This window comes from Myripristis murdjan, chromosome 3 (genome assembly GCF_902150065.1).
Source record: "Myripristis murdjan chromosome 3, fMyrMur1.1, whole genome shotgun sequence".
Lineage (NCBI taxonomy): Eukaryota > Metazoa > Chordata > Actinopteri > Holocentriformes > Holocentridae > Myripristis > Myripristis murdjan.
This window is the reverse complement of record NC_043982.1, coordinates 24,248,023-24,273,324: the sequence shown is the minus strand read 5'-3', so window position 1 is coordinate 24,273,324 and position 25,302 is coordinate 24,248,023. Positions and strand designations below refer to the sequence as shown.

At 40.5% G+C, this 25,302-nt stretch overlaps 3 protein-coding genes across 4 annotated transcripts in view; 2 read left to right on the top strand and 1 right to left on the bottom strand.

Annotated features, from left to right (window-relative positions):
• Nucleotides 1-1,199: 1,199 nt before the first annotated feature.
• On the top strand, nucleotides 1,200-5,332 carry tmed3 (transmembrane p24 trafficking protein 3). The gene is made up of 3 exons (XM_030079821.1): nucleotides 1,200-1,462; nucleotides 2,550-2,795; nucleotides 4,407-5,332. Exons 1-3 carry the CDS (start codon nucleotides 1,319-1,321, stop codon nucleotides 4,638-4,640), a joined length of 624 nt encoding a protein of 207 aa, XP_029935681.1. The 5' UTR covers nucleotides 1,200-1,318; the 3' UTR covers nucleotides 4,641-5,332.
• A 1,652-nt stretch (nucleotides 5,333-6,984) lies between these two features.
• On the top strand, nucleotides 6,985-16,139 carry LOC115379109 (isocitrate dehydrogenase [NADP], mitochondrial-like). Its single transcript, XM_030079808.1, has 11 exons — nucleotides 6,985-7,339; nucleotides 8,607-8,698; nucleotides 8,961-9,126; nucleotides 10,920-11,080; nucleotides 11,170-11,313; nucleotides 11,743-11,879; nucleotides 12,129-12,280; nucleotides 13,987-14,099; nucleotides 15,187-15,284; nucleotides 15,408-15,500; nucleotides 15,642-16,139. Exons 1-11 carry the CDS (start codon nucleotides 7,216-7,218, stop codon nucleotides 15,724-15,726), a joined length of 1,365 nt encoding a protein of 454 aa, XP_029935668.1. The 5' UTR covers nucleotides 6,985-7,215; the 3' UTR covers nucleotides 15,727-16,139.
• A 2,296-nt stretch (nucleotides 16,140-18,435) lies between these two features.
• Nucleotides 18,436-25,302, bottom strand: part of znf710b (zinc finger protein 710b) — a 30,399-nt gene continuing 23,532 nt past the window's right edge. For both annotated transcript variants that reach the window (XM_030079795.1, XM_030079787.1), the window contains exons 3-5: nucleotides 23,050-23,241; nucleotides 21,802-21,973; nucleotides 18,436-20,137 (exon numbers count right to left, since the gene is read on the bottom strand). In XM_030079795.1, coding sequence (XP_029935655.1) covers nucleotides 19,956-20,137; nucleotides 21,802-21,973; nucleotides 23,050-23,241 — 546 coding nt within the window. In that variant the 3' untranslated portion in view covers nucleotides 18,436-19,955. The remainder of the gene's footprint in view (nucleotides 20,138-21,801; nucleotides 21,974-23,049; nucleotides 23,242-25,302) is intronic.

Genomic DNA, 25,302 nt, shown 5'->3' with positions numbered 1-25,302 from the left:
TGTTTTAAAAAAAAAAAAAAAAAAGAAAAGAAAAGAAAAGAAAAGAAAAATATGCAGAACACAAAATTTCAACCCCTTAAACTTTTCCTTTAAATCGTCCCTCAGTTAATTTCAAACATAAGACTCTTTTCCATGTTGTGCGACAGTGTCATTCTCTATCTGCTATATTAAAGCCCCATCAGCCCTAAACTGGCAAAAAAAAAAAAAAAAAAAAAAAAAAAAAACATCAATGCAAAGCCACAAGTGGGTCACTGACTGACAGCGTCCATCTCGCATGTCTCTGGTGCTGCAGTGCACCGATGATCCACCAGGGGGCAAGACATGCATCACAGTATACACAGCGGGTTTTTCAGTGAAAGCCAAACAACGCCTGAGCAGCCCTGCTTTCTGGGTAATTTTCTTGTATAAAGCCACATAGCTCCTTTATTTATTTTTCTTTATTTCTGTTTAGTTTATTGATGTTAAGACAGTGGTGCATTTATTGTATGTGTCCTCTTCGAGGTTTTGTATGTGCTCAATAAAATAAAAGTCATGATAATAACATGATAATAACAATAATAACAACAGTAATAACAAAATAACATAAAAAACACAGGGTAACTATATGTGACGAGCAGCACACCTTAGTAAAGGTAAAGACGCGTTTGTTTGTTTGTTTGTTAGTTTTTTCTCTTTCTTTGTCACTGTCAAATTTATTGCGTCCAAGAAAATAAAGTCAGCGACAACACCGGAAGTCACGGCTTTTCCCTCGAAATAAAAGTCTTCAATTTATTAATTTTTGGAGGGACATGAATAAGTGCAGTGTACTGTTGTGGTGCACGGAACTGAATGCACATCAAAATATTTGAATAAAATACTTTTTTTCTCGTCAAATTACACGACTGCACGACTGTTATCCGCCCATTTTTTCTTTTTTCTTTTTTCACCCTCAAATGTTACTCTTTAATTTTGAAGTTTAGCCTGTCCAACTTATTCTATAACTTCTGGTAAGGAGTAAATATTATAGGGGAAAAAAATATTAGGTGTATCGTGACTCCTCATACTGTAAAAACGGCTGTACCTTCATTTCAGAAGCTGCACTGGCTTTTTATTTAAGCGGATAGTTTTCTGGCACAAACTGTGATTCTTGTGCAAAACAAAAAACACAAATCTGCCCCGGAAGTGTTTTGTGCTCATGCCACGTCAGTTGTGGTCTTCCTTCCACCTTCCAGCTGTTATCTGTCTCTCTGCCGCACTGGTGATCTTGTAAAAAGCAGAGTTACAGAAGCACCGCGGATTATTTCAGTATTAGTGCAGATTTGGAGAGCCGCAGCCCACCATGCACTACTTGGGCCTGTGCTGCTTGCTGCTGCATGGGATCTTAGCTCAAGCCACAGAGCTGACATTTGAATTACCTGACAACGATAAACAATGTTTCTACGAAGACCTAGAGAATGGAGTCAAGTTTGACATAGACTTCCAAGTAAGTTTTCCCTCAAAATCTAAGAGTTTTCTCCTTTAACTTTGTGTGTCTTGTACAAGATGTCAGTTTTTGAGATTTTGAAAACTGGATGCTTACTCTTATGTTTCTTGAAAAGTTTCAGGAGCATGCCTAGTATATCTTTGTCTTACAGCTACACTCCTGTATTAACTGTAATAATTCCAGTATGGTTTTTGCACTCATTACAGCAGTGAAATTGCCCCAGTGGGAGTTGTGAATGACTTGAGAATGAACTTGGATGTAATATAACCTGTGGGCTCCATTCTGGGTCTGACACTAGACAGCTTTATACATGCTGCCACTTGCAAAATCATGGTAACATACGGGGGGCATTGTTATACTGTTTTTTTTTTTTGTTGTTGTTTTTTAATAGTCAGATCCATTGAGGGGGGAAAAAATGGTTTAATCTTGGATGTCATAAAACGTCCTGCAGCTGCTAAGACTGAGCTTGTGGTCCTTGGGTGGTCCGGCTTTGACATTAAAGCCCCAAGCCAGAGTCCCAGACCCAGAGCTGAATTTTGAAGCACACATCAGAAATACCTCCCCAAAGCTCATCTAAAAATATTGTCAGTCATTTCACTCTTGTTCATCTTCATTTCCCGCTGCTCTTGTTCAAACACTGACAAACCCACGCATGCTTTTATTGATTTTATTATGCTCTGTATTGTGGTGAGAGCATTACAGTCATGTCACAGTCTCACAGTCTTTCGTCATCATTTTGAATGTTCCATATGGGTTGAGTGACATAGCAACAGTAAAAATTTAGTTTACAACATGAAACAAATTGCATGTAAGCTGCACTGTGTATTGTCGGCCTTTGTTTCAGAACAGACTTTAAGACTCGGGTCCTGGTTTTTAAGTCACTTAATGGTGAAGAACCAGCTTATCATCACCAGTGTGCCAGACATGCTTGTTGGTCATGTTTCCCCTTCCTTATTACCCATTCAGTAACTGTCCTCTGTAATTCTCTCGTGTATTGGTGACATGTTCTACAGATATTTCCATGTGATCTATCTATCTATCTATCTATTTTTTTTATTTATCTATTTTGTGTTTTATGTTCTCTCAGGTCATTGCAGGTGGGAACTATGATGTGGACTGCTTTGTCACAGATCCTTTCAACAATGTCCTGTATCAGGAGAGAAAGAAGCAGTATGACAGCTTCTCCCACACCACAACCACCAAGGGAGTCTACAAGGTCTGCTTCAGCAATGAGTTCTCAACTTTTTCACACAAAACGGTGTACCTGGACTTCCGTGCTGGCAATGAGCAACCCCTCCTCCCGGACATGAACAGAGCCACAGCACTGACTCAAGTAAGTCCGAGGCTTCCTGTCTACAAATACTGTTGAGGAGCTCTTTGGCAAAGACCTTTAAACTCCATCTGTGGAAACCCTCAGAGAGTGTGGCAAGAGTGTGGTTATTACTGGGCAGGGCCTGTGTGTGTGTGTGTGTGTGTGTGTGTGGTGAACTGGGGCAGAGAGTACAAAGCAGGCTATTGTTGAAAATGATCAAGTGTGGTCAGTTAAAGCAATCAGAGCGCTGCAAACTCCAAATATTTACCAGCACCAAAACCCCTCAAAGCAGCCGTTAGGTTATGGATTTGTTTTCATTCTGCTAATAGGTTTTGGTGAATGGACAACTTAAAAAAAAATAATAACAAGCCAACAGGACACACACAATATGTGTGTGCTTGGGGGGAGGTTAGAGATTTACTGTCTTATGTCTTGTACCCCAAATTTTTCATGGAAATAGTGCTATTGTCTCTAGAGTTTATTTTTTTATATAAGCCTGAGTAAATCAGGAAAGAAAACATATGTCGGCAGCTGGAGTATTTTGTGCAATGTTTGAGTTTTACACACTTGAATCTTCCACCACTCTCTGCTTTAAAATAATTTACCAGGCCTCATGTTGAACCCTGGCTATCATGTGAAATTGACAAAGGTTCAATGCGTGAAAATCAACATACCATTTGACTTACTTATTAAAATTACTTTCTATACTTTTAAAATCCACAACGTCAGATAAACCACTAAAACTGCAGTTTATTTTTTGCTCTGTAGGCTAAACTATGTTATCATCAGCTGAGGTGTCAGCCAGCATTGTGGTCAAAAGACAAATGTGATGTTCTTGTCGAAGTGGGACAGTGTATATTGATTAAGCCCACTAGGTGGGGCCAGAGATGTTCAGACAGAGTCAGTGTGTCTCAGCAGGTAATCCACACAATGCCTGTGCTGTATTGTCACAAAGTTTAAGTGGACAGTTTTGCCATGTCCAGTCAGAATTCAGGGCACAACATAAGTACAATGTCAAACTCTTCTCAGTTGAGATCAAATAGATTTGATTTTACTTTCAATGACTCAGTGATTGCTGGTGGTGCTCATGAGGTTGAGGTTTTTGCAAAGGATACAGAGATGAAGTCTAAAATCCAGCTTTAAAGAATAGAAAATATAAGATTGAACCACTGTTAGAAAAAAACAACAGCCTTTTGGTCTCACAGTATTACACATCCCTGAATGTAGACCACCAAAATCTTAACTGCTATTATTTGCCTGGAAAACCATCAGAAACACTGGTGGTGTGTGTGTGTGTGTGTGTGTGTGTGTGTGTGTGTGTGTGTGTGTGTGCGTGTGTGTGTGTGTGTGTGTGTGCGTGTGTGTGTGTGGCAGTGTCATGTGAGCAGGAGGGACAGAATCTAATAGCTGAGAAAACCAACATCTACATGCCTTTATTTTTCTGTTAGTCTCTCTCACCCCTTACAAACTGCTGTCAAAATGTCCCTTAGCTAGGCACTTATACATCCCAGCTCAGCCTGAATCTGTTCAGAGATTCCTCAGTGGATACAGGTGTCAGTCTGTGCATGCCTTGCTGTATTCACTAGCCAGCTAGATTAATTTTTAACACTCAGTCAACTTCTCTGTTTTCAGATGGAGTCAGCATGCCTCTCCATTCATGAGATCCTTAAGGTGGTGTCAGACTCCCAGACATGGTACAGGCTGAGGGAGGCGCACGACCGCATCCGGGCCGAGGACTTGCACGAGCGGGTGACCTACTGGTCCATCGGAGAGACCATGCTGCTGTTTGTCGTCAGCATCGGTCAAGTCCTGATGCTCAGGAGCTTCTTCAGTGAGAAGAAAGGCACAGTGGCAGCCTCCACTTAGGACTTAGAGACCAGAAGTACTCTCAAGAAGACTCGCATCAAGTAGCTGCCAAGTAACTGTCTGCAGAATAGTGCACATCTTGTGTTACTTTTGAAAAGTAACACCCCTTTTGGTTATGCTGAAAATGAGCTAGTTGTCTCACAAATTTGCAGAGATAAGATTATATTTTATGACATGCTAAAGGAAATGGGTTTAGTTGGTAGACCAATCTGTTTATCTACCAGCTGGCCTTAGGACTGTTGTGAATTTTCATCTCAGAGAAAAAGTTGTTGAATTGAATTCCACTGCCTTGTCAAGTTGTGACTTTATTTTCATGAAAACTGTGTCAAATTTGTAGAAACCAAAGAAATGTCTCTATTTGTTAGTTCTTGTTTTATAGTGTGAATTTATGTTGTTAATACCTTAATTTATGTGTAAAATGCTGTAGGCTACTCAAGTCGTTGGTGCTCTGCTTCCTTCCCCTCCTTGTCTCTCTTTTCCTCTCTCTCTTTTACCCCCAACAGTGCCTTGGAATGAGGATGCTGACTTTTTTTTTCTCCTTTTGTCAAATTTCACATTCAAATTGAAGGTGCACTGTTTTACCTGTTACATGCCAACATGTAGCTGTTTACTTCTTGATTGGATTCCCAGTTACATTTATTTGTTTTAACTTTAAATGTTAATCAGTGAAGTGTAATTAAAAGCTCCTTACTTTATAAATGGATGTGTTTGGTGAAAGCTGTGACTCTGTCTTTCTGATGAGACGTGATATTGAAATAAAATCAATCATTACGGCTTTATGAGGTCACTGACCGATGAATCACAAATGAAGGTCAAATGAAACTCTCCTCTACTCAAACCACAATAGCAGCTCCTCTTAGTTTTCCTTTTACATGTATTGTTGCACTAGAGCATAATCACAGACTTTTTTTTTTTTTTTTTAATCTAGAACCAGCAAATAGATACAAATTAGATCAGCGATCCACATTTGATTAATTTTTATGCTAAGGAGTGTCGTCTGGGAAGATTTTATTGTTGGATACACTATATGGACAAAAAAGTATTGGGCCATACCTCTTAATCATTGAATTCAGGTGCTTCATTCAGTCCCATTGCCACAGGTGTATAAAATCAAGCAGCTAGCCATTTGTGAAAGAATTGGTCATTCCAAAGAGCTCACTGAATTCAACTGTGGTACTGTAATATTAATGTAATAGGATGCCCCCGTTGCAACAAGTCAGTTGGTGAAATTTCTTCTCTCCTAGATATTCCACCATCAGCTGCAAGTGGTGTTATTGCAAAGTGTAAGTGTTTAGGAACCACAGCAAATCAGCCACCAGGTGGCAGACCACATAAAGTTACAGAGTGGGGTCACCAAGTGCTGAGGTGCATAGTGCGTATAAGTGGCCAACGCTCTGCTGACTCAGTAACTGCAGAGCTCCAAACCTCCTCTGGCATTAACATCAGCACAGAAAACTGTGCCTGGAGCTTCATGGCATGGGTTTCCATGGCTGAGCAGCCACATGCAAGCCTTACATCACCAAGCACAATGCCAAGTGTCAGATTGAGTGGTGTAAAGCACACCGCCACCAATGCCTCTCTGTCTGGCAATCTGATGGACAAGTCTGGGCTTGGCAGGAGAACACTCCCTGCCTGACTGCTTGTGCCGGCTGTAAAGTTTGGTGCAGGAGGGATAACGCTATGGGCTTGTTTTTCTGGGGTTGGCCTCGGCCCCTTAGTTCCAGTGAGGGGAAATCTTGATTCTTCAGCTTACTAAGACATTTTGGACAATTCTCTGCTTCAAACTTTGTGGTAACAGTTTGGGGAAGGCCCTTTTCTGTTCCAGCATGACTGAGCCCCAGTGCACAAAGCAGCTCCATAAAGGCATGGCTGGCTGAGTTTGGTGTGGAAGAACTTGACTGGCCTGCATAGAGCCAAAAAAGCCAAAATAAATAAATAAATAAATAAATAAATAAATAAAAAAATAAAAAAAATATTCCCACAGACACTCAAATATCTTGTAGACAGCCAGATGAGTGGAAGCTGTTATAGCTGCAAAGGCCAGACGAACTCCATATTAATGCCTGTGGATTTAGAATGGGATGTCATAAAAGCTCCTGTAGGTGTAATGTGTAAGTGGCCCAATACTTTTATTCATATGGTGTATAATTTGTACGTGAATTATGTAACTGCCTATTCAGGACGAGGACTAAAGACAGCAGTGGAAAGAGAGATGTGTGATCAAAACATTTATTCTTATGCATAATTCCATGTCGCTGAACTCTGGAAAGGTTAAAAACTGAGTTTTATATTTCTCTAATTCTGATCACCTGTGGACGGCGTGTGAAAAGTGAGTGAAAGTTGAGGACGGTGGCGGTGAATCCGAGGTGCACGGTAGTCGAGGCGCACTTTGCTCCGCTTGGCCCTGAGCCGCTTCCGCTTTACTTCCAAGCTGACGTGGGTTGAATGCCGAGCGCCTGTCGCGTCACCCACTTACCCGCCTCCGTCCGCCATTCATCCACCTATCCATTCATTCACAAGGGAATAAGGGCAGTCGGTGGCCTTGTCGGTGTCCCTAATCAGCCTCTTGGTAAACATGGCAGGTTACCTCAGGGCTCTTAGCTCCGTGTCCAGGAGCGCCGTCGCTGCTGCTCTGTCGGAGTGCCCGGCGGTGCTGTCGTCGGCCGCCGTCTGCCAGCACCGGCTGCAACAGAGGAACTGTAAGTCGTCGACCGAAAACACAACGATCTGACCTAGTAGGCTATTTGTGTCCACCGGGATATTTCAACACAGTTTATCCCGCTCACCTGCCTGCATGACATGTTTACAGATATATGGGTTGAAATGGGTGGTTGTATGGCTGTTGAACACTGGGGCGAGTACACGTTGTAGCTATAACCCCGGTAGGAGGAAATTGCCGTCACTGATCCAAAGCTCATGCAACGTATCAGCAGATCATCACCGTAATAATACGTCTAATAGTGATACAAGACAAAATCATAACAATATTATAGCCTAAATGATAAAAACCGCATGTTGTATCTAGCGTGTAAGCATTTTAAAGCAAAAGTTTGCAAAGTGCATTGACCAGCAAAGTAAAGCAAAGATCATACAACGCAAAATAAAGCCGATGAATAAATAAATAAATAAATAAATAAGACGCTACAAGTATGTGAAAACGAAAGGACAAAAAGTAATGAGGTCGCTGCAGTCTGAAGGGAGGGGGAGCGCAGACCTGCAGGATGGAAAGCAGGCTGTGTGGTGGCTGAATGAATCTGTCGTTGGCAAATACACAGAAAAGTGTCGTGCAAATATGAATGAGACGCTAAGAGCCTTCGTGCTACTGAAAGGTAACGGCAACGTGCAAGGTGTGAGCGCGGCGATTGCAGCGCGTGTCAGGGAAAACCGTAGCATGTGAGTGCAGGTGTTGTCAGGTGCAAAGAGGGTTGAACAGGTAATGACTGTTATCAGAGATGTGTTCAGGGTCAGAATACCTTGCAGGTGTTTGAATTTCACGGTTTCAAGGAGAATAAAGGATGTGGAAGAGGGAAGCACCGCAGATGTCTCTGTGTTATCAACTTGTTCTGCAGAAATACACACACACACACACACACACACACACACATGCAAACCAACGTGCATTCAGTTTGACGACTTCACTGAACACTGATCAAGACTGATAACACAACAACTTCAGGGGTAGAGGAATGAAAATCCTATGGAGGGAAGAGAGTCAGTTTTATGCAAGGAACAGGTACAAATTCTCCTTTTAAATTACCCTGAGGTACAAATTACCCAGTGGAACAAATGTGCATGCTGTTTGTAATTGTTTCCCCCCTAATACTCTCAGTAAAATCTATTGCGACTAAGTGCAGTCATTTAAGTTAAATTTAAATTGTTTTCATCTTCTCTCAAATAGCCATTTAGAGAGAGCTATAATCAATGCTGTCAAAGAAAATAATTAAATCTTAGTTATACTTGTTGCAGATGCTACCAAGCGTATCAAGGTGGACCAGCCGGTGGTGGAGATGGACGGAGATGAGATGACCCGCATCATATGGGAGTTCATCAAAGAGAAGGTAGTTTAAAGGCCTGCTTGACTAATATTTCAGTGTTTCACACGTCACATTATCCAAAGACGTCATCAGCCTTCTTAGATACCTTTTAGTGCCACGCGGATATGGCTCATATTACTTACATATAACAAGAAGCACAATATTTTCCTTGAGCCCCTGTTGCAGGACAAGAAACTGAATTTCTCATGTGAATCTCAGATGAAAAAGTTTTTCATCACTCTGCTCTGTAAACAAATATATGTATATGTGTCTTGTATATGCACAGCTCATCCTGTCCAATGTGGATGTCGAGCTGAAGTACTACGACCTGGGTCTGCCCTTCCGAGACCAGACGAACGACCAGGTCACCATTGACTCTGCCCTCGCCACCAAGAAATACAACGTGGCCGTCAAGTGTGCCACCATCACCCCGGACGAGGCCAGAGTTGAGGGTAAGAAGTTGGGCTTGCTTTATATGTGCTCAAGTGTTCATACACAGCAGGTTTTCCAGACTCTGAGTCACTCACAGACTGACGTGTTTTTCATATGAATTATTCATAACACAGACGAGTGACTGTGACAAAGCAGCACCTCAGCACACTTCATTCTCTCCAAATGTTTTTACGTACAATATTGACAGTCAAAAAGCTATGAGGCTGAAATCATTTGGTCTGTGAGGGATTAAGTGTGAGACAAACATACAGTTTATACTGATGCCGTTTTCTTGTATTTTGGTAGCACCTCTTAACTGTTACAGCTGTGCAAAGGATACTATGACACTTTATGCCCAAGTGTCTCTGCACAAATGTCGCCATGGATTTATTATACTGCCTTTCACTCCCAACCCAAGTCTTCAACAGCCATACGATGGGTGCTCAGTGGGCCTGCTTGGGTTCTAGGAAAAGGAACACAGGCAGATTTTGGTGATTTTCAATTATTTTGCTTTTACAAATGTTTTCCAAAAAATTCAAATTAATTTTCAAATCCAAAACTGGCTGTGTCAGCCAATATTGATCATTGTCAGTATTTGTATTTACATTAATGCCTACCACCACTATGGTTAAATGCAGTACTGTGGTAGATAGTTGGTGATATTACTTTGCTCAGGGCAGGCCCAACAGAACACTTGGGGCCCTATCTTGCATCAGAGTCCCTAAACCCGTTATTTGGGGATTTAGTATTGCGTAAGAGGCGCTCCCCCGCAAAAGTTTCTATCTTGCACACCTCCCGTTATCCCTAAAACACTTGTGCTACCCGCTATATTATGCATAGGCGTGGTTTGGGCATTACGCCAGTTAAACCAATCAGTGTGCCGGGTGCCATTGCCTTTAATAGCAGGCTGCGCTATCCCAAATCCGCAAACCGAAACCCGTGACGGAGAGAGGAAGGTTGCGATTTAGTACTATCTCTGCAATTTTCTCAGGGGTTCAACTGAGGCTAAAGCAAGGTGGCTTTTTATAGGCGAGTTAACTGGGGAGGTGAAACCGCATGTGCACGTCCACATGTGACCAAGTGGACGCGCATTGAAGCCGCCTGGGCGCGCTCTTGTAAAAACCCAAATTGGATAGCGGGTGATTTTGAGGACCCGCTACATAGCAATTGTAGGGAAAGCGCATAAATATGCCCACGAGCACACCTCCAGGCGCAAATAATGGAGTCGGCATAATGTATAGCGGGTAGTGTGGCCGCAAGATACCGTTTAGGGATAGTGGAAGCTGCTAAATGCGTAATTCACGGGTAGCGGGTAGTGGCAACGGGTAGCGCAGTGTGAAAGATAGAGCCCTTGGTCTCATTTATTAAGAAATGTATATGGATCCATTTCCACTGAATATGACCAGCAACTCAGACTTTTAAAACATTTGGCGTTTGGGTAGTGTTTTATTTTTTGGGCAAATTCTTCAAAAGCATTACAGCATCTTTCATTTTAAACAAATGGAAACATTAACAATTACAGTTACAATTTAGTTTTCAAACAGCAAGATGAGGGGAATCATGACATGATTTATGTTTCATTTCATTTCTGTGTCCACTCTGTGGTCTTATTTGAACATATACAGTACAGGCATGCAAACTAGTCTCTAATAGCTCCTGGCACTTTCTTGCTCTGGTTGTTGCCTGTAAGACAGCGCTTCCTAACCATAACCAGCCTGGGAGGCAGCGCTGCCTTACAGTCAACAGTGGGGGCAAACTGCACGCTATAATACATACACTGTACATGTATGTGTGTTTGTCTTTCCTTTCTCAGAATTCAAGCTAAAGAAGATGTGGAAGAGCCCTAACGGCACCATCAGAAACATCCTGGGCGGCACAGTTTTCCGCGAGCCGATCCTCTGTAAAAACATTCCCCGTCTGGTTCCTGGTTGGACACAGCCCATAACAATCGGCAGGCATGCCTTCGGCGATCAGGTAATAAACAAGACAAATGTGTTGTCTGCTCAGATGCTTTCCAAAGAGGAGTCGTGTCAGATGTCTGCTTCACTGTTTTAACTTTACAGTACAGGGCTACAGACTTTGTCATCGACCAGCCTGGCAAGTTCAAGATTGTTTTTACACCCACCGATGGAGGCCAGAGCAAAGAGTGGGAGGTGTACGACTTTCCCGCTGGTGGCTGTGGGATGGGAATGTACAACACTGATGAGGTAGGGAACTTTCTTCTTTCTTGTGATCGTACTAAAAAGTAGCCAGCAAGCTCAACTTTATTTCTGTATTTATTTTATTTATATAAATTTTTATTTTTATTTTTATTATTCCCTTTAGTCACTTCTTACAGTGTCAAAGAGCTTTACAGGTCCACAGTTTGCAGAAAACAAAACAAAATGAGAATTAGTATTTTATGCTTATTTTATGCTTCTATATAGAGATGCTTAAATATAGAGATTTAAAAGTTTAAGTATAATATTAAATATCCTAATTAATACTTATAGGCATTGTTAATTCTATTAATTAATAATTGGTTAGGAAGAGGTGTTTGGTATTTATTTTCTCTGTTTTGTGATTTTAATTGGCTGATGTTGCTTTACCTTTTATTCAGTTTTGTGTAAAAGCTGCGTCTTCCTCTTTTTGAACAGTCCATCACTGGATTTGCTCACAGCTGCTTCCAGTACGCCATCCAGAAGGGGTGGCCTCTGTACATGAGCACGAAGAACACCATCCTCAAGGCCTACGATGGGCGCTTCAAAGACATCTTCCAGGAGATCTTTGAGAAGTAAGACGAAGAACTAAATGAGACATTCAGATTTAGTGCACTTGATTTATTTTATTGCAGTGCTCTGAAAAAAGGCTTCTAGTTTCCCTTGATAAAATCAAACATGCCAAAAGTGATTTGTCTCTTGCTTTACTGTGGTGTTTCACATAAATACCTCATATGAACTGTTTTATAACTGTCAGGCCATTGAATATTAGCTGTCACCACCAAGGCAACACTAACAGTTTTATTATTGTCTGTCTCCTTCAGGAGCTACAAACCAGAGTTTGACAAGCTGAAGATCTGGTATGAGCACCGTCTCATCGATGACATGGTCGCCCAGGTCCTAAAGTCCTCTGGAGGTTTTGTTTGGGCCTGCAAGAACTACGACGGAGACGTGCAGTCAGATATTCTGGCTCAGGGTAAGCACACTTCACGTTTATTCAGCCGCCATGGCCTCACTCTGCTGTCTGACGCATGTCAAGCAGTTGCCAGCTTGTGTTTGCGTCTGTTCGCCACTCTGACGAGCCCGTCTCTCTCCTCTGTACCATTTTCTGGGGATGTCACAACAGTTGATACTTAGGTACCAGTCAATATCAGATTTTGTAAAGGATATCAATCCTAGTGTGTTTACCATTACACAACATGATCTCTCACTCTGGAACTCAGTGTTCTGAGTTTTCTGAAACACTTAGAGGCAGATTCCCAGGCAGGGATTAAGCTTAGTTGTAGACTAAAATGCCCTTTTAAACTGGAATAACTTAAGTTCACTTTCTGGGGCATGGATTGAAATTATTCTATTCTTATCTTAGTCTAGATTTAAATTATCTGATTTCCAGGTCAAGGGTTAGTGTTAGTCCTGAAGTCAATGAAGGTTTAAATTAAACCTTCAAATTTTGACACTCTCTGGACGATTAATACTGTACACCAGGGATTCACCCTGTCGACTCTTCATGAGAGCTTTAACATTTGCTTTTCTAAACTCCTATGAGGGAAGGGGGGCTTTTTCCCTGGAGAAATGCTGTGTAAGTGACATGCTTTATTGTAGTTTTTATTATTGTGCACCCACACCGAGTGCAATACACCAAAGCAATGACCACCGCTCACTAAAGGTGTTGCCAAAAAACAAGAAAAACATGGATTTGGTGGATTATAGCTCATTAAATTTAACCAAGTGCTCTGTTGTCCAGAAGTATCACACTTTTTAGACCATGATTATTTATTTACAGATTAAAGCACAGTCCTACTTTAATTTAATACCTGTTTGAGAAACTGCCTTCTGAAGTTGCAGTCATGCTGACAGGACTGTCAGTCAAAATGAGAGCACATAATCACACCGGTGTATTTATTGTTACAGCAGGACATTTCATTCAGGTCCTATAATAAGAGTATTTTTATAGTCTTTGTATTTAAAAAGGTGAAGCATAAAGTTTCTTGTAAAATATACACATATAAATAAAGGACTGTGTACTGGATGGGAATTCAGTGGAATTTCATTAGTATCAGCAATCTATAGAAATATGATTTTAACAAAATAAACAAGAAAAGCTAGCATCTATAAGTACTCATATAGTAACATAGTAACTAATTAACTACAGGTAAAAGCTTCCAGCATGGCAAAGAATGTAAATAGCAAACTAATGTTGTTTTGCTTTTCATTCCCAAAAAATTCTGTTTGTGCATTTCGGGTGTAATTTTCTTTTTTAATTCATGAAGTTAAAACAGCGGATCATTAATTTAAGAGTCAGCTTTGCTTCCTTAAAGATATGTCATTTTGCAACAGATCTCTTTATTTCAATTATAATCATGATAGATTGAAGTGTTTTAATGCTATCAGGTGATCTTTGCATATCTTCTTTGAATATGAAAGGATTTGACTGCTTTTATTGCCCATCAAAGTCCACCTTGTAGTTACTGTGTGCATGGAAGAGCCAGCTCAGTGGACGCCACGGAGCTGTTTTATAAGAAAAGTTTAAATCCCCCCGGCAACAGATAGGAAGGTGATTTTGTGTTCATACTGCAGAAATAATTTCACAATGACTTGCTTTTTCCTTTTGTGAATTGATTGCCTTGTGATTGCATATTCACATGAGTGTCTGTGCGTGTGTGTGTGTGTGTGTGTCTCCAGGATTTGGCTCTCTAGGTCTCATGACATCAGTGCTTGTGTGTCCTGATGGCAAAACCATCGAGGCTGAGGCTGCTCATGGCACCGTCACCAGGCACTATCGTGAGCACCAGAGGGTAAGGGCCAAGCCAGTCTACACTCCTGGCAGCGTTTCAACATTATGAGTAAAGAATGCGGCTTGAGAGTGTGTGTGTGTGTGTGTGTGTCTGTGTGTGTGTGTGTGTGTGTGTGCGCACCTGCAGGTGTGTAAAATGTGAACTAATTTGCATGGAAATGCCAAGTAGGAAAATAGTTGTCATGGAGTTGTCACTCAACTGGACTCGTTGGGGGTTTTTCTCCAAACCATCGTTGTGACAGCTCTGTGGGACTCTACCGTTCTATTAAAATTTCTCAGTGTTTTAAAAGTCAGTGCAGTGTATTCTTCAAAATGTCAGAAATGCACTCAGCTGCCACACCAAGGGTAATTTGAAATATGAAAAGTGGATTCACACAAATTGCAAAGGGTTCTCTGCAGATTCATCTGTCTTTCACAGTGTGTGTTAACAGGAAAATTACAGAAATTGGGACCAATTAGTAGAATTTAATTTGGAGTGCAGTATATTTAATTCATATTGGCCATTCATATTGGACATTTGCAATTTGGAAATGTACCACTAAATTTAATGCACACTTGGGAAATACTGTATTTGATATCATGTCAGCATGTGCTGTTATAATTCGTCTTTGGACCAAGACACATTTCTGTCCATTTACTGTGGCTGACAATTTCAGCAATTGTGTTTTTGACATCGCTGTCTATTGAGGAAAGAAAACACCCTAAAACACTTGAAAACAGTTATTGTTGATTTACTTTGTTCCACTCTGGTCAGCGTTGTATTTACCTGAGCGAAAGAGTGTCAAAACACAGACAATATGAAGCCATGTCGAGCTGTACCCAGCACCGCTACAGTAGAGGCTGGAAGCAGAAAAAAATGTCAGCCATGTAGAACATCAGTGGTGAAGCTGTTTTTTTGTCTCAGTCTCTCACGCAGCAGCAAGGTCTTCTTTCTATACTCACTGTTTTGGACTGACGTTCAACCACCAATACATGGAGAAATCCATCGTAGACAAGGATCAGATTTCTCCAATAGACCATAATGTGATGCAACCACAATATAAGTTGTGTTTTGAATAACTAACTTTTATTCTGTCTTTGCATGACAGGGAAGACCAACCAGTACCAACCCCATTGCCAGCATCTTTGCCTGGACCAGGGGGCTGGAGCACAGAGGCAAACTGGATGGAAACCCTGATTTGATAAAGTAATGTCTGATTTGCTAGTGTCATCAGATGATAAGCACATTCTTTAGTTTTATTGAGTTACAGTTCATATTTTGGATATATTTGAGATTACATGTCACCGATTGTGCTATGTTGCCCTCCAGGTTCTCCCAGACTTTAGAAAAGGTCTGTGTGGAGACGGTGGAAAACGGTGTGATGACCAAGGACCTTGCAGGCTGCATCCACGGCTTGGCCAAGTGAGTTCTGACATGCATTCACACTTATTGTTTGTCGCATGTGTGTTGCATTCTTTCCATGATGGCTTGATATAGGCAGAATTTAATCACATACGTAGTCATCCACCAAAAATAATAAACCTTGTGCTCTTGACTTGGCAGCTGCAAGCTGAATGAACATTATGTGAACACGTCAGACTTCCTGGATGCCATCAAGACCAACCTGGACAAAGCTCTGGGGAAATGAGGAACAAGCAGCAGATACACTGCCCAGCTTTGAGATGACCATTTCCTCCCGTCCACATTTTTTTAGCACATTTTTACCCTCTTGTTTGTATGAAACAATCTTGAAGGAACTTTCTATTTGTGCCATTGCAGTATTTGGACAGCTCATTTTCATGCTGTCTTTGTACCTGTCTGCCTCTCCTATTGCCAAGGTTCCATTTTTGTACCACACAATCTATAATGTGTCAATCAATATTATTGCTACTGTTTTTAAGTTACAACGGTCATTTTAAAGAAGTGACAAGAAATTTTTCATATTTGATTAGAAGACAACTTAAGGAAATACAGTATGCACAAACTGCAATATTAATATATACAATATATTAATGTCATGTTTTATGTACAGTTGCACTGCCTGTGCAGTCCTAAAAAAAAGAGATGACGACAGCTAATCACTGAATAATAATTGCACATGCAGTTGTCTTCTTTAGTTTAGTGTCAGGTTGTTGTTTCACTTCAGCAACGGTGTGTTCAGGGCTGTATCGCTGATTTATTTTTAACAACGGAAGAGAAAGCACACTTTCATCACCTTAGACGAAGAGAAAGCACTTTTGGACTGCCAGTGCCAGTTTGTCAAGCAATTAGATAAGCATTAAAACTCACTGCCTTATGATAGTCAATAACTGCATTGGTTAGAGAAATGGAAATATTATTGTCCAGGTGTATGTTTGTTAATTTGTAATGAAGGTTAAAGGGGACTTGATGACTTCTTGTCTTTCTTCTGCAAATAAGGGAAATCACACTCATTGTATTGGTACATGTCACATGCAGTTTCATCTTATCCTGTAATTTAGTGCACAGCCTCACAAAATCCCCCAGCCACTAGTGTGTTCATGTAGTTTTGCATGCTCATGGTATATATCATATGAGCCAGGATTCAGTTTATCTGTGCACCAGTAGAGGGCCCAAACTGAGGGGAGTTGCAGCAAGGCGTCACTGTGGTGACACCCAAATCCCCAGCAGATGTCGACATGGTCATGGTCGATGAATAAGCCTTGTGCCTGACCGATAATACTGCATTCTGCGTACAAATGACGGACCGGTCTAGTACTTTAAAATCTTCACAACTAAAATTAAAACTGGGTCAAATGGGGTAAATGCAAATAGTTCTTGGTGTAGGTTTCACTCTGCTTGGAAAAAACATGAATGGTGTATATTGTATCAGCACAGTTCAGCCAATGTCTGGTACGCTGCCAATCACTAAGGGGTATACCAAATTGATTTTCAGGCAAATTTCTGTGATTATCTAAACCTCCTGGCTTTCATTATATTATCCAGTGTAGCAAAATACATTATACCAGTATCAAAGTAGGCCAAAACATACCATACAAATCATATTTGTAAATACTATTTGAAACTGGCTCTGCAGCATGAGCTTGAATGAGCAATTTTTGACACTGGGTTTGAGATCTTGCTTTGTTTTTACATCTTAAGACTAAATCAGCAGCTCTAAAGCCTTGAGTTTGGACTGTGCTGATGTAGATTTGCTATTCATACCTGAACCACTGACCTGGGAATAGGCCAGTTTCTCTCTCCTTCTCTCTCTCTCCTAGTCATGGATAAAATAGCGGAAAAAATAGAACAAGGTGCCTCTCTCAAAAATTACCAGAAATTAGCATTTAGATTAACTCCTTTTTAAATTTCCTCCTGGGGGAGCAGTCCCCTGGAAGCCCTAGTGCTGAAGAACCTCCCACCACTTCTTATGATCTGCAGCCATAAAATAGAGACCTATAAAACTATCTTTGGCAGCATAATCACCATGCATTAGCCTTTGGTCTAGAAAAGGTGTCTGTTCGACACAAGGTGCAACATGAATTCTGAAAACAAGAATCCTTTCCTAAGACACTGTTGATCAAATTGCTCGGTGATGTAGCATCTCTAAGCAATTTGACCAATAACGTCTTAGGAAATTATTACTTATAAAAGTGGGATAAAAGTGCAAAGCATCTATCTCAGGCAGTGTAGGATCAGCCCAGGGGTGCACAGGGTCTGTACTGCACTCTGCTAGTGGGTACAAAGACCATCCCATAACCACAGAAAAGCCAGTGTGTCTGTTATACTGTGTCTTGTTAAAGTTCTCCTGAGTAATACACTAACACTGCCAGGTGAATCTATAAATAATAATAAAAAAAAATTGTATAATAGGGTGAGTGATGGGAAGCCAGGCGTGTAACGTACACCACCCTCTTTATGCACTTCTCTTTATGCTGATCCATTCCATAACACTGCAATCTCACTAAATGAGCTGTGTGCACATTTTGTTGAGGGGTAACACATTTTTGTTAATGTTTGACAAAAGCTCCTCCTCACTTTTGGCTTAACTCTTCTCCTTCAACACTAACAGCACAAAAAAATGACCTTTCAAATACACCCTGGGAAGTTTATATTGCTTTCTTGGAACTGTGTTTCATTCCTGTTGAGCTCGAAATGTGTTCCATGGTAGCCATGTAACTCTCACTTCAAATATTTTATTTCCTTGCTCACTTTTAACTGATTGAATATGTAATTAAATTTCTATGGCCTTGAGCGTTGAACGAGAGTATTACTATGATACCGCAATTAGTTTTATCTAAATCTGGATTCTTAAACCACTGAGATAATTTGATAGTGGAGGAATACCCAACCCTGAGGATTAGCCCCAAAATAGTGACAGATTAAAACACAGGCTGAATCATTTAAACTAGAGAACCTTTATTAAATAAATCATGGTCAATTTCCATGAGGTCTCAGTTTAATATTCCTCATTCCAAAAAAGAACTAGTAGACCATTCCTCTGGTTTAGTGTGCATATCAAGGCTGACCTGCATGGCAGGACAGGGGGAGCAGACTGTCTTCCCCAAAACAGAACTATGAATAGCAGGACTAGTGTCAGTTCATTTTCAATTCAGTTAATTCAACATGGGAGGGGGGGTGCAGAAATAACTGAACTGAAAATGAATAGAACCCAGCCCTGAATTTAACAGAGTGCTGCAACTACAAACAACAAAAACCCAAACTGCTGATTCTCCATACAAACTGCTCATTCTTCAATTGGCAACTGAAATATCCGTATCATTGAAACTGCAGTTTTACAAAAATCAACTGAGAAGGCATATCTGTTTGTGTTTTATAATATTGCCATTATGGGGTCCTTGAAGATTTGGCAATCTTATTTCCCCCAGCTCTTCTCCTTGAGGCAGATGAGTTCACCCTTACTTACTGAAGACAGCCTTCACAGAAAAATGACAGGTTTCAATGAAAAGTGCATCGTACTGTTCACTCGGGTAATTATTCAAATCTAGAGCAGTATATTCACTACACGGGATAGAATATTAATGTAAAGCTACACCATGTGAAACAAAACTGGTGGGTAAACACACTGAATGTTGCAGAATCATTTGTACAGTGGAAGGGCTTTACATGTCGGTAATGTGGTTTTTCTAGTATCAGCCGACATGGGACAGTAGCAACTTTGGTAGGAAGTGCCCTGGCAGAATAACGGCTCACAATGTCCTGTGCAAAATTTGAAAAAAAAAAACAAAAAAAAAACAAAAAAAAAAAAAACATTGCAACACAGGCTTGTTTTGACTGAGGGTTGGGCAGGAATGACTGACAACAATTAGAAATTGTTTAGAAAGAGCATTCAAACCTATGAATATGTTGTGGCTATGTATCAAACATTTGATATACAGTGAATAAATTGTTGACATAGTGGAAGCTTAGTTGCAAATGGATCTAGCTGGCACTTTTAAGTAAAAAATATAAGGGCATACATTGCGAATGACAAAATGGTAAACAAATTTTCTAGCACATCAAATGGAACTGTGATGGGCTCTGCAACTGCAACTTTTTTCCTTTTTTTTTTTTTTAATAACTGATACATACACACAACATACAGATTTGACTGTCCGCCAGAGAGTTTTTGAGTCGGTAGCGCAGTAATCCCAAAAAGGAGTTCCAGACCATGCTGACAGTCTCAGTGTCTCTGCTTTCGGCAGCAGAGCTGAAACTTCTCCTTTCAAGTACGTCTCTTTCCTGGCCTCTCATCAGAGTTCGTCAGTTCTGGCTCGTGAAGGAGGCCAAAACAAAAAGTAACCCTCCCCACCCCAGTGTCTCCCAAAGCCTGGGCAGCAATTTTTCAATTTGCCGTTCTTCTTTTCTGCCTCTGAAAAAAACAAAACAAAACACCCATCTGGTCTGGTCCATCACCACTCATGGTGTCGTGTAGCTGCTCGTATCCTTCCCAAAATTGTAATACTCCTCCATGTCCTCCATGTTCGCTGTAGTGAGTTTAGTGAGGTTTTGGGAGCCACCATTGTCCATACTGTCTGGGGATGTAAAGTTGAAGTTTTGTCCTTCGTACTCCCCCTGGCCATCCATTTCTGGAAGCACTTCTGGAAAATAATAATAAAAGGCTTATGAAGCACATGCCCAAAACTGCCTTCTTCATTTGACTAAACAGCTACTGTCAACACAGTCAATTACGGTCATCAGTGTAAATATGTTGAGTAAACATCTGATCCATGTGTATGAATGTCTTAATGTCTGTGAATACCAAAAGTTCCTGACCAGATTTAGCACCAGTTAACTTCTTAAACTCTGATTCTCCCTTAAATTTACCTTCAAGTAGCTTCAAAATTAGGAGAAACATTTTCTTCCTTTCTGTATGACAGTGTCACATACATATTCTGTATCTGCTGGCAGCAGGTCTTCACTGAAGATACATCACACTGATTGGGTGAAAATACTCAAACCCCTTGTTGCCCTTGTTTTATAGCTATAACAAGGCATCAAATATGGAATATCTAGATGTCTTGTGAATAGTTTTATATACATTTCCCCGTAATTCAACAGCAAATATTTGGTATCTTTGGAAACCTTGGGACTGCCAATCAAAGTTCAAATAAATGTCTGCAGGTTTAAACAAAGCTCAGCCGTGCAGCATGCATTTGTAATGATAGAGCCATCGACGGGGTTAAAGAGGTTAAGGCAGGGATGAGAAATCAGTTCATGACAGGTAAAGAGTTTGCAGGTTTTCATTCCAACCAAACAACGCAAGATAAATTCACCGATCAGCACATCTTCAACCAGACAGATGAAACTAATCAGTGAAATGAGCTGGTGCAAGTCTGGTTGAGATGAAAACCTGCAGACTCTTGGCCCCTGATGGCACAGGACTGCCCATCCTTGAGTTACGGCGTCCCACATTTTAGCAGATTAACCAAAAAGGTCCCTGACCATAATTTTTAGTAAGAGGTTTTTTTTTTAAATTTCTCAGTTAAAGATGGAATGATGATGGAATTCCTGGAATGATAAAAAAAAATGACTTCCTTTAATAAACAAAAAAGACCAAAAGAATCAACAGGTCAGTTAAGCAAACACATTAAAACTTGTGTGTTAAACTATAAAAATAAAACAGACTTAATCACAAAACATAAAAATTAGGAGAACTTCAGCAAACTAGTGGAATAGCAAGGGAGTTGCCTGCATATAAAAAACAAACATTGCAATCCTGAAAAAAAGCCTTGAAAAATCACATCCCTGATTAAGGGAGTGCAGCTGCTTCTTATGTAATTTCTGTCTGCCAAATAACCTGTTTAAAAAAATATGTTTGCTCTGCTTGTATTATGTCTGGGGAAAAAATAATGGTCCACATTATGAAAGAGGCCATGGCAGCCTTGAGGTTAAAGAAGCAGGATTAAGATCGAAAGGTTGCTGATGTGAATCCTGGAATGGCTGGGAAAATGCGGCTGGGGAAAGCAAGCAAGAAACTTTCTCCTGTCCAACAACTTCTGTCAAAAAGCCCGTGAGCGGCACAGTTAACCCCCAACTGCTCCAGCCAAGTTATTCAGAGGCCAAATATAAAAGACTGTGATTATCCTAGGCTGCTCCAACTGGTGAATTAGTGTATAAGTATAGGAGTGTGGGGCTGGGCATTTGCATTTGTGCATGCTCAGTCAACCTTCCCTGGATAAATAAAAATTAAATAACCAAAATAAATAAATAAATAAATAAAAAGAAGCAGCAGTAAGTTAAAGTGTTTTTCACAGGGATTCACCTTGTCCGTCTGGCGAAACGTCCATTCCGTGCTTGACCTTCATATGTCTGCTGAGGTTCCCCTTCAGGTTGAACTTACTGGTGCAGTAAGGGCACTTGAAGGGCTTACTGCCTGCGTGGAGGTGCATGTGGCCCAGAAGGTTGTACATTCTGTTGAAAGACTTGCCACACACCTGGACAAAAAAATAAATAAATAAAACAAAATAAAGAAAATCTGCATGACATTGGCTGCTTATGGTAACATCTTTTCAATATTTTTCAAATTGTTGTTATGAATAAATTCCAACCTATTTTTAAAGATGGTAGTATTCATTTCTTCATTTTAAGATAACATCAGTGGGATTTTCTGTGAATACATTATTGTATCACTACATATGTAAAAACTGTTGTTATGATATCATGGAGCTCTTACGCGCTGCCTTCTAGCTCATTAAATCAAGTTCAACTGAAGTTAAGTTGGACTGAGAACAAACACAAGAGATAGTTAGGGCACTTATTTGACCCTGTTTACACTTGGTTTTAACATGCATTTCAGGTGATCGGATCACAAGTGGACAGCACTGCATACAGGTGTAAACGACGGCAAAGAACCGTTATGATCCGATTGCTCAAACCACTCGCCGAGGTGGTCTGGGACACATTTGACCACATATCTTTTGTAGCGTAAACTCTAATACGCCTTGATGTGTCCCTGGCAAGGACATATTGAATGAAGTGATGTCGGCAGTAACATAATCTGAACACAAGTGACCAGTTAAGACACTTCCAAAACACACGATGGTGACGGGTGTGAACGGCAATGTGGCTCAGCTGTGGATCACCGGAAACACATTTAATACCAAAACGGGGTGAATGTGTATTAGGATGTCTCGTAACAGCTAATTTCAGGCAAAAATTTATGAAAAAACATGGATCTGATATCTTCCCACATATAATGGCTGATATGGATGTAAATTTTCGTAAAATAAATGCATCTACAAAATGGGTTCAGCTTTTCAAACAGACCTGTCTTCAGAAAAGTACGTTTTTCGCAAACAAAATATCATGTTAGCTTTGTTCTGTTCCTAAATTTATAGTTCACAAAAATTCACAAAATCGCCAATTTCCACAATCAGCAAAATATCAGAATTAAAAATACCGATACATTAACTGCCTCTTAAAACTGACCAGCCAATACTAATAATCTGCCAATATGTCAGTCCGCCAAATACTTTTCAGGAGACAGTTTTGATAAACCTCAACTACTTGCCTTGCATTTAAACGGTTTGACAGGCAGGTGGACGATCATGTGGGTCTTGAGGGTCTGTTTCTGGATGAAGCTCTTGAAGCAGACGTGACACTGGAAGGGTCGGATGCTGTTGTGGATGAGCATGTGCCTCTTCAGGTTGGCAGACAGGGTGAACTCCCGGGAACACACATCACACTTGTGGCCTTTCATCCCCTGTGGAGCCCAGACAGAACAAAACACATCAGTCAGAGCCAGCAGGTGCAAATTTGGGCGTCCAAATATAACAAAGGGGACTGCAAATTGTTCTCATCTCACATTTTCTCCTGAAAGTAAAAAAGTGTGATATGTGCTGAAGTAATTTCATGTGTAAAATCTCCACTCGTCCAGGGTGAAGGCATAAGTTCCTTGTTGATGAGGCAAGCCATAAAGCCATCTTAAGTATATAGCGCCATAGCAGATTACCACACTACTGAAAGAAGTCCCTCTCTAGTTCTATGCTTTATTATATTCCCAACCACATGCCACAACAACGAACAGACCTCAAGTCCAAACAACTCACATCAGCACAGCCTTGATCCTTAAACTGGGTGTCTGCATTCATGTGGTGCACTAATCACTCCACTTTGCAGCTTACACACCTCACTTTGTAGTCAATGGGGGTGCGAGAACAGAAACAGTTTAGGACTGAGCAACTGGGATTTTAACTTAATGAGAATGCTGTATATATTTCTTTTGAATTATGGGTCACTAGCTTGCTGAGAGGCAGCGTTTGTATAACCAGACAAGCCTGGCAGCCTGTCAGTCCACCCACTGTCTGCACTACAAAAAGGTCTGTTCCTTCCTCCACCAGGGGGAGCAGTGAATGGACGGCAGGCTCAACAACAGGCAAAATAAAAGCCACAAAATAGAACATCCTCTTCACACTGAGTATCACCTGCTCACTGCTCATCGCTACCATAATGGGTGTGGTTTCAAAATGAGCAATTACATCGAGAAAACTCCTTACAAATGCAGTATATTCCTATTTGAGGCTGTGCCATACAAGGTAGGAGATGAGGAAAATAATCAGAACTGCTTTGCTATTTTTTTTTTTCTAATTTAGAAATTAATTAATCTAAAATTCTTATAAATCCGGCACTCTCCTATTTAGATCCATCTATGTGCCAGTGAGGTTTAATGTGGGAGCTTGGAAAGTTTCTTAGAATTGCCTCATTCGAATGATGAAAAGATGAATGCAGTTTCAAGGGATGCTATGATTACAAGTGTTTTAGAATGACAACAATAATCAAGGTCTCAAACTAATCATGAAGAGAGAAAAAGGAAAATGGAAAAATCTCATCGCTGTGCATCCTCATAGCTGTCTTCCTCACCTGTGCATGTGGCAAATGTGTGCGCGCGTCAAAGGAAGAGGCAGGGGAACTGTGCAATTTCAGATGTTTCATTCAAATGAAACCTCTAATGAGGAGTTTATGATAATGCATCGTACTTGTGATGTATAGCAACCAAACCTCAAAGTGCAACACTGAAAATAAACATACATGTCTATTCTAATTCTCGTTTCCTTTGCTTCATCTGATGCATAGATCTGACAAGCAAAAAAGATGATTCACTCAAAAATGTAGCTTGGAGGCATACTTCATTCTGAGATTTTTTTTGTCATCTAATTTCTTTCAGTGCAGAAGATGAAATTTGCACAGCGTAGATTAGGTGGTAAGACTTTTCCAAACATGCGGTCAAAACATCTGTGCAGTGCAAATTTCATCTTATGCAATAAAAATATCTAATTAAAACAGAAAATTTTGAAATTAAAGAGATTAAACACAGCTTAGAAGAGAATTCAGGTTATTTGTAGGATCTTACAGTTAAGTCTTGGTTTATTAACATGAACAAGCCTCCTCTAAAACTACAAACACAATCTCTTGATGGGTGGGTCCTGACGAGACACATCCTGGAGCTCGTTCTATTGACAATGAATGGGACATCAACTGCACCTAGGGTGGCTGCACACAAATACGTGTACATTTTTGCTCAATACCTGTTAGTGCTACAATGCTAAAAATATAAAATGAAATACAAAACGCTCATTTGGATGCAAAACTTCACACAAACCCTTCATTCATCAGTGGACTAGCGCCACATTTTTTTTTCTTTTAGTGACATCAAAAATGAGAGACTGTCTGTTATCTGGCTTGGTTAGTGCTCCACAATAGTGATAAAACTGTCAAAGACAGAAATAACAAGAATTTTCTTTTAAGTTAGACATTCTGTGTTCTT

Bases quoted from the DNA above. Each gene is read 5' to 3' on its own strand.
- tmed3 (XM_030079821.1), top strand. From the start codon at position 1,319: ATGCACTACTTGGGCCTGTGCTGCTTGCTGCTGCATGGGATCTTAGCT. The intron at 1,463-2,549 runs GTAAGTTTTCCC...ATGTTCTCTCAG, and splicing joins AGTTTGACATAGACTTCCAA to GTCATTGCAGGTGGGAACTA. The intron at 2,796-4,406 runs GTAAGTCCGAGG...CTCTGTTTTCAG, and splicing joins GAGCCACAGCACTGACTCAA to ATGGAGTCAGCATGCCTCTC.
- LOC115379109 (XM_030079808.1), top strand. From the start codon at position 7,216: ATGGCAGGTTACCTCAGGGCTCTTAGCTCCGTGTCCAGGAGCGCCGTC. The intron at 7,340-8,606 runs GTAAGTCGTCGA...TACTTGTTGCAG, and splicing joins CCGGCTGCAACAGAGGAACT to ATGCTACCAAGCGTATCAAG. The intron at 8,699-8,960 runs GTAGTTTAAAGG...GTATATGCACAG, and splicing joins GGGAGTTCATCAAAGAGAAG to CTCATCCTGTCCAATGTGGA.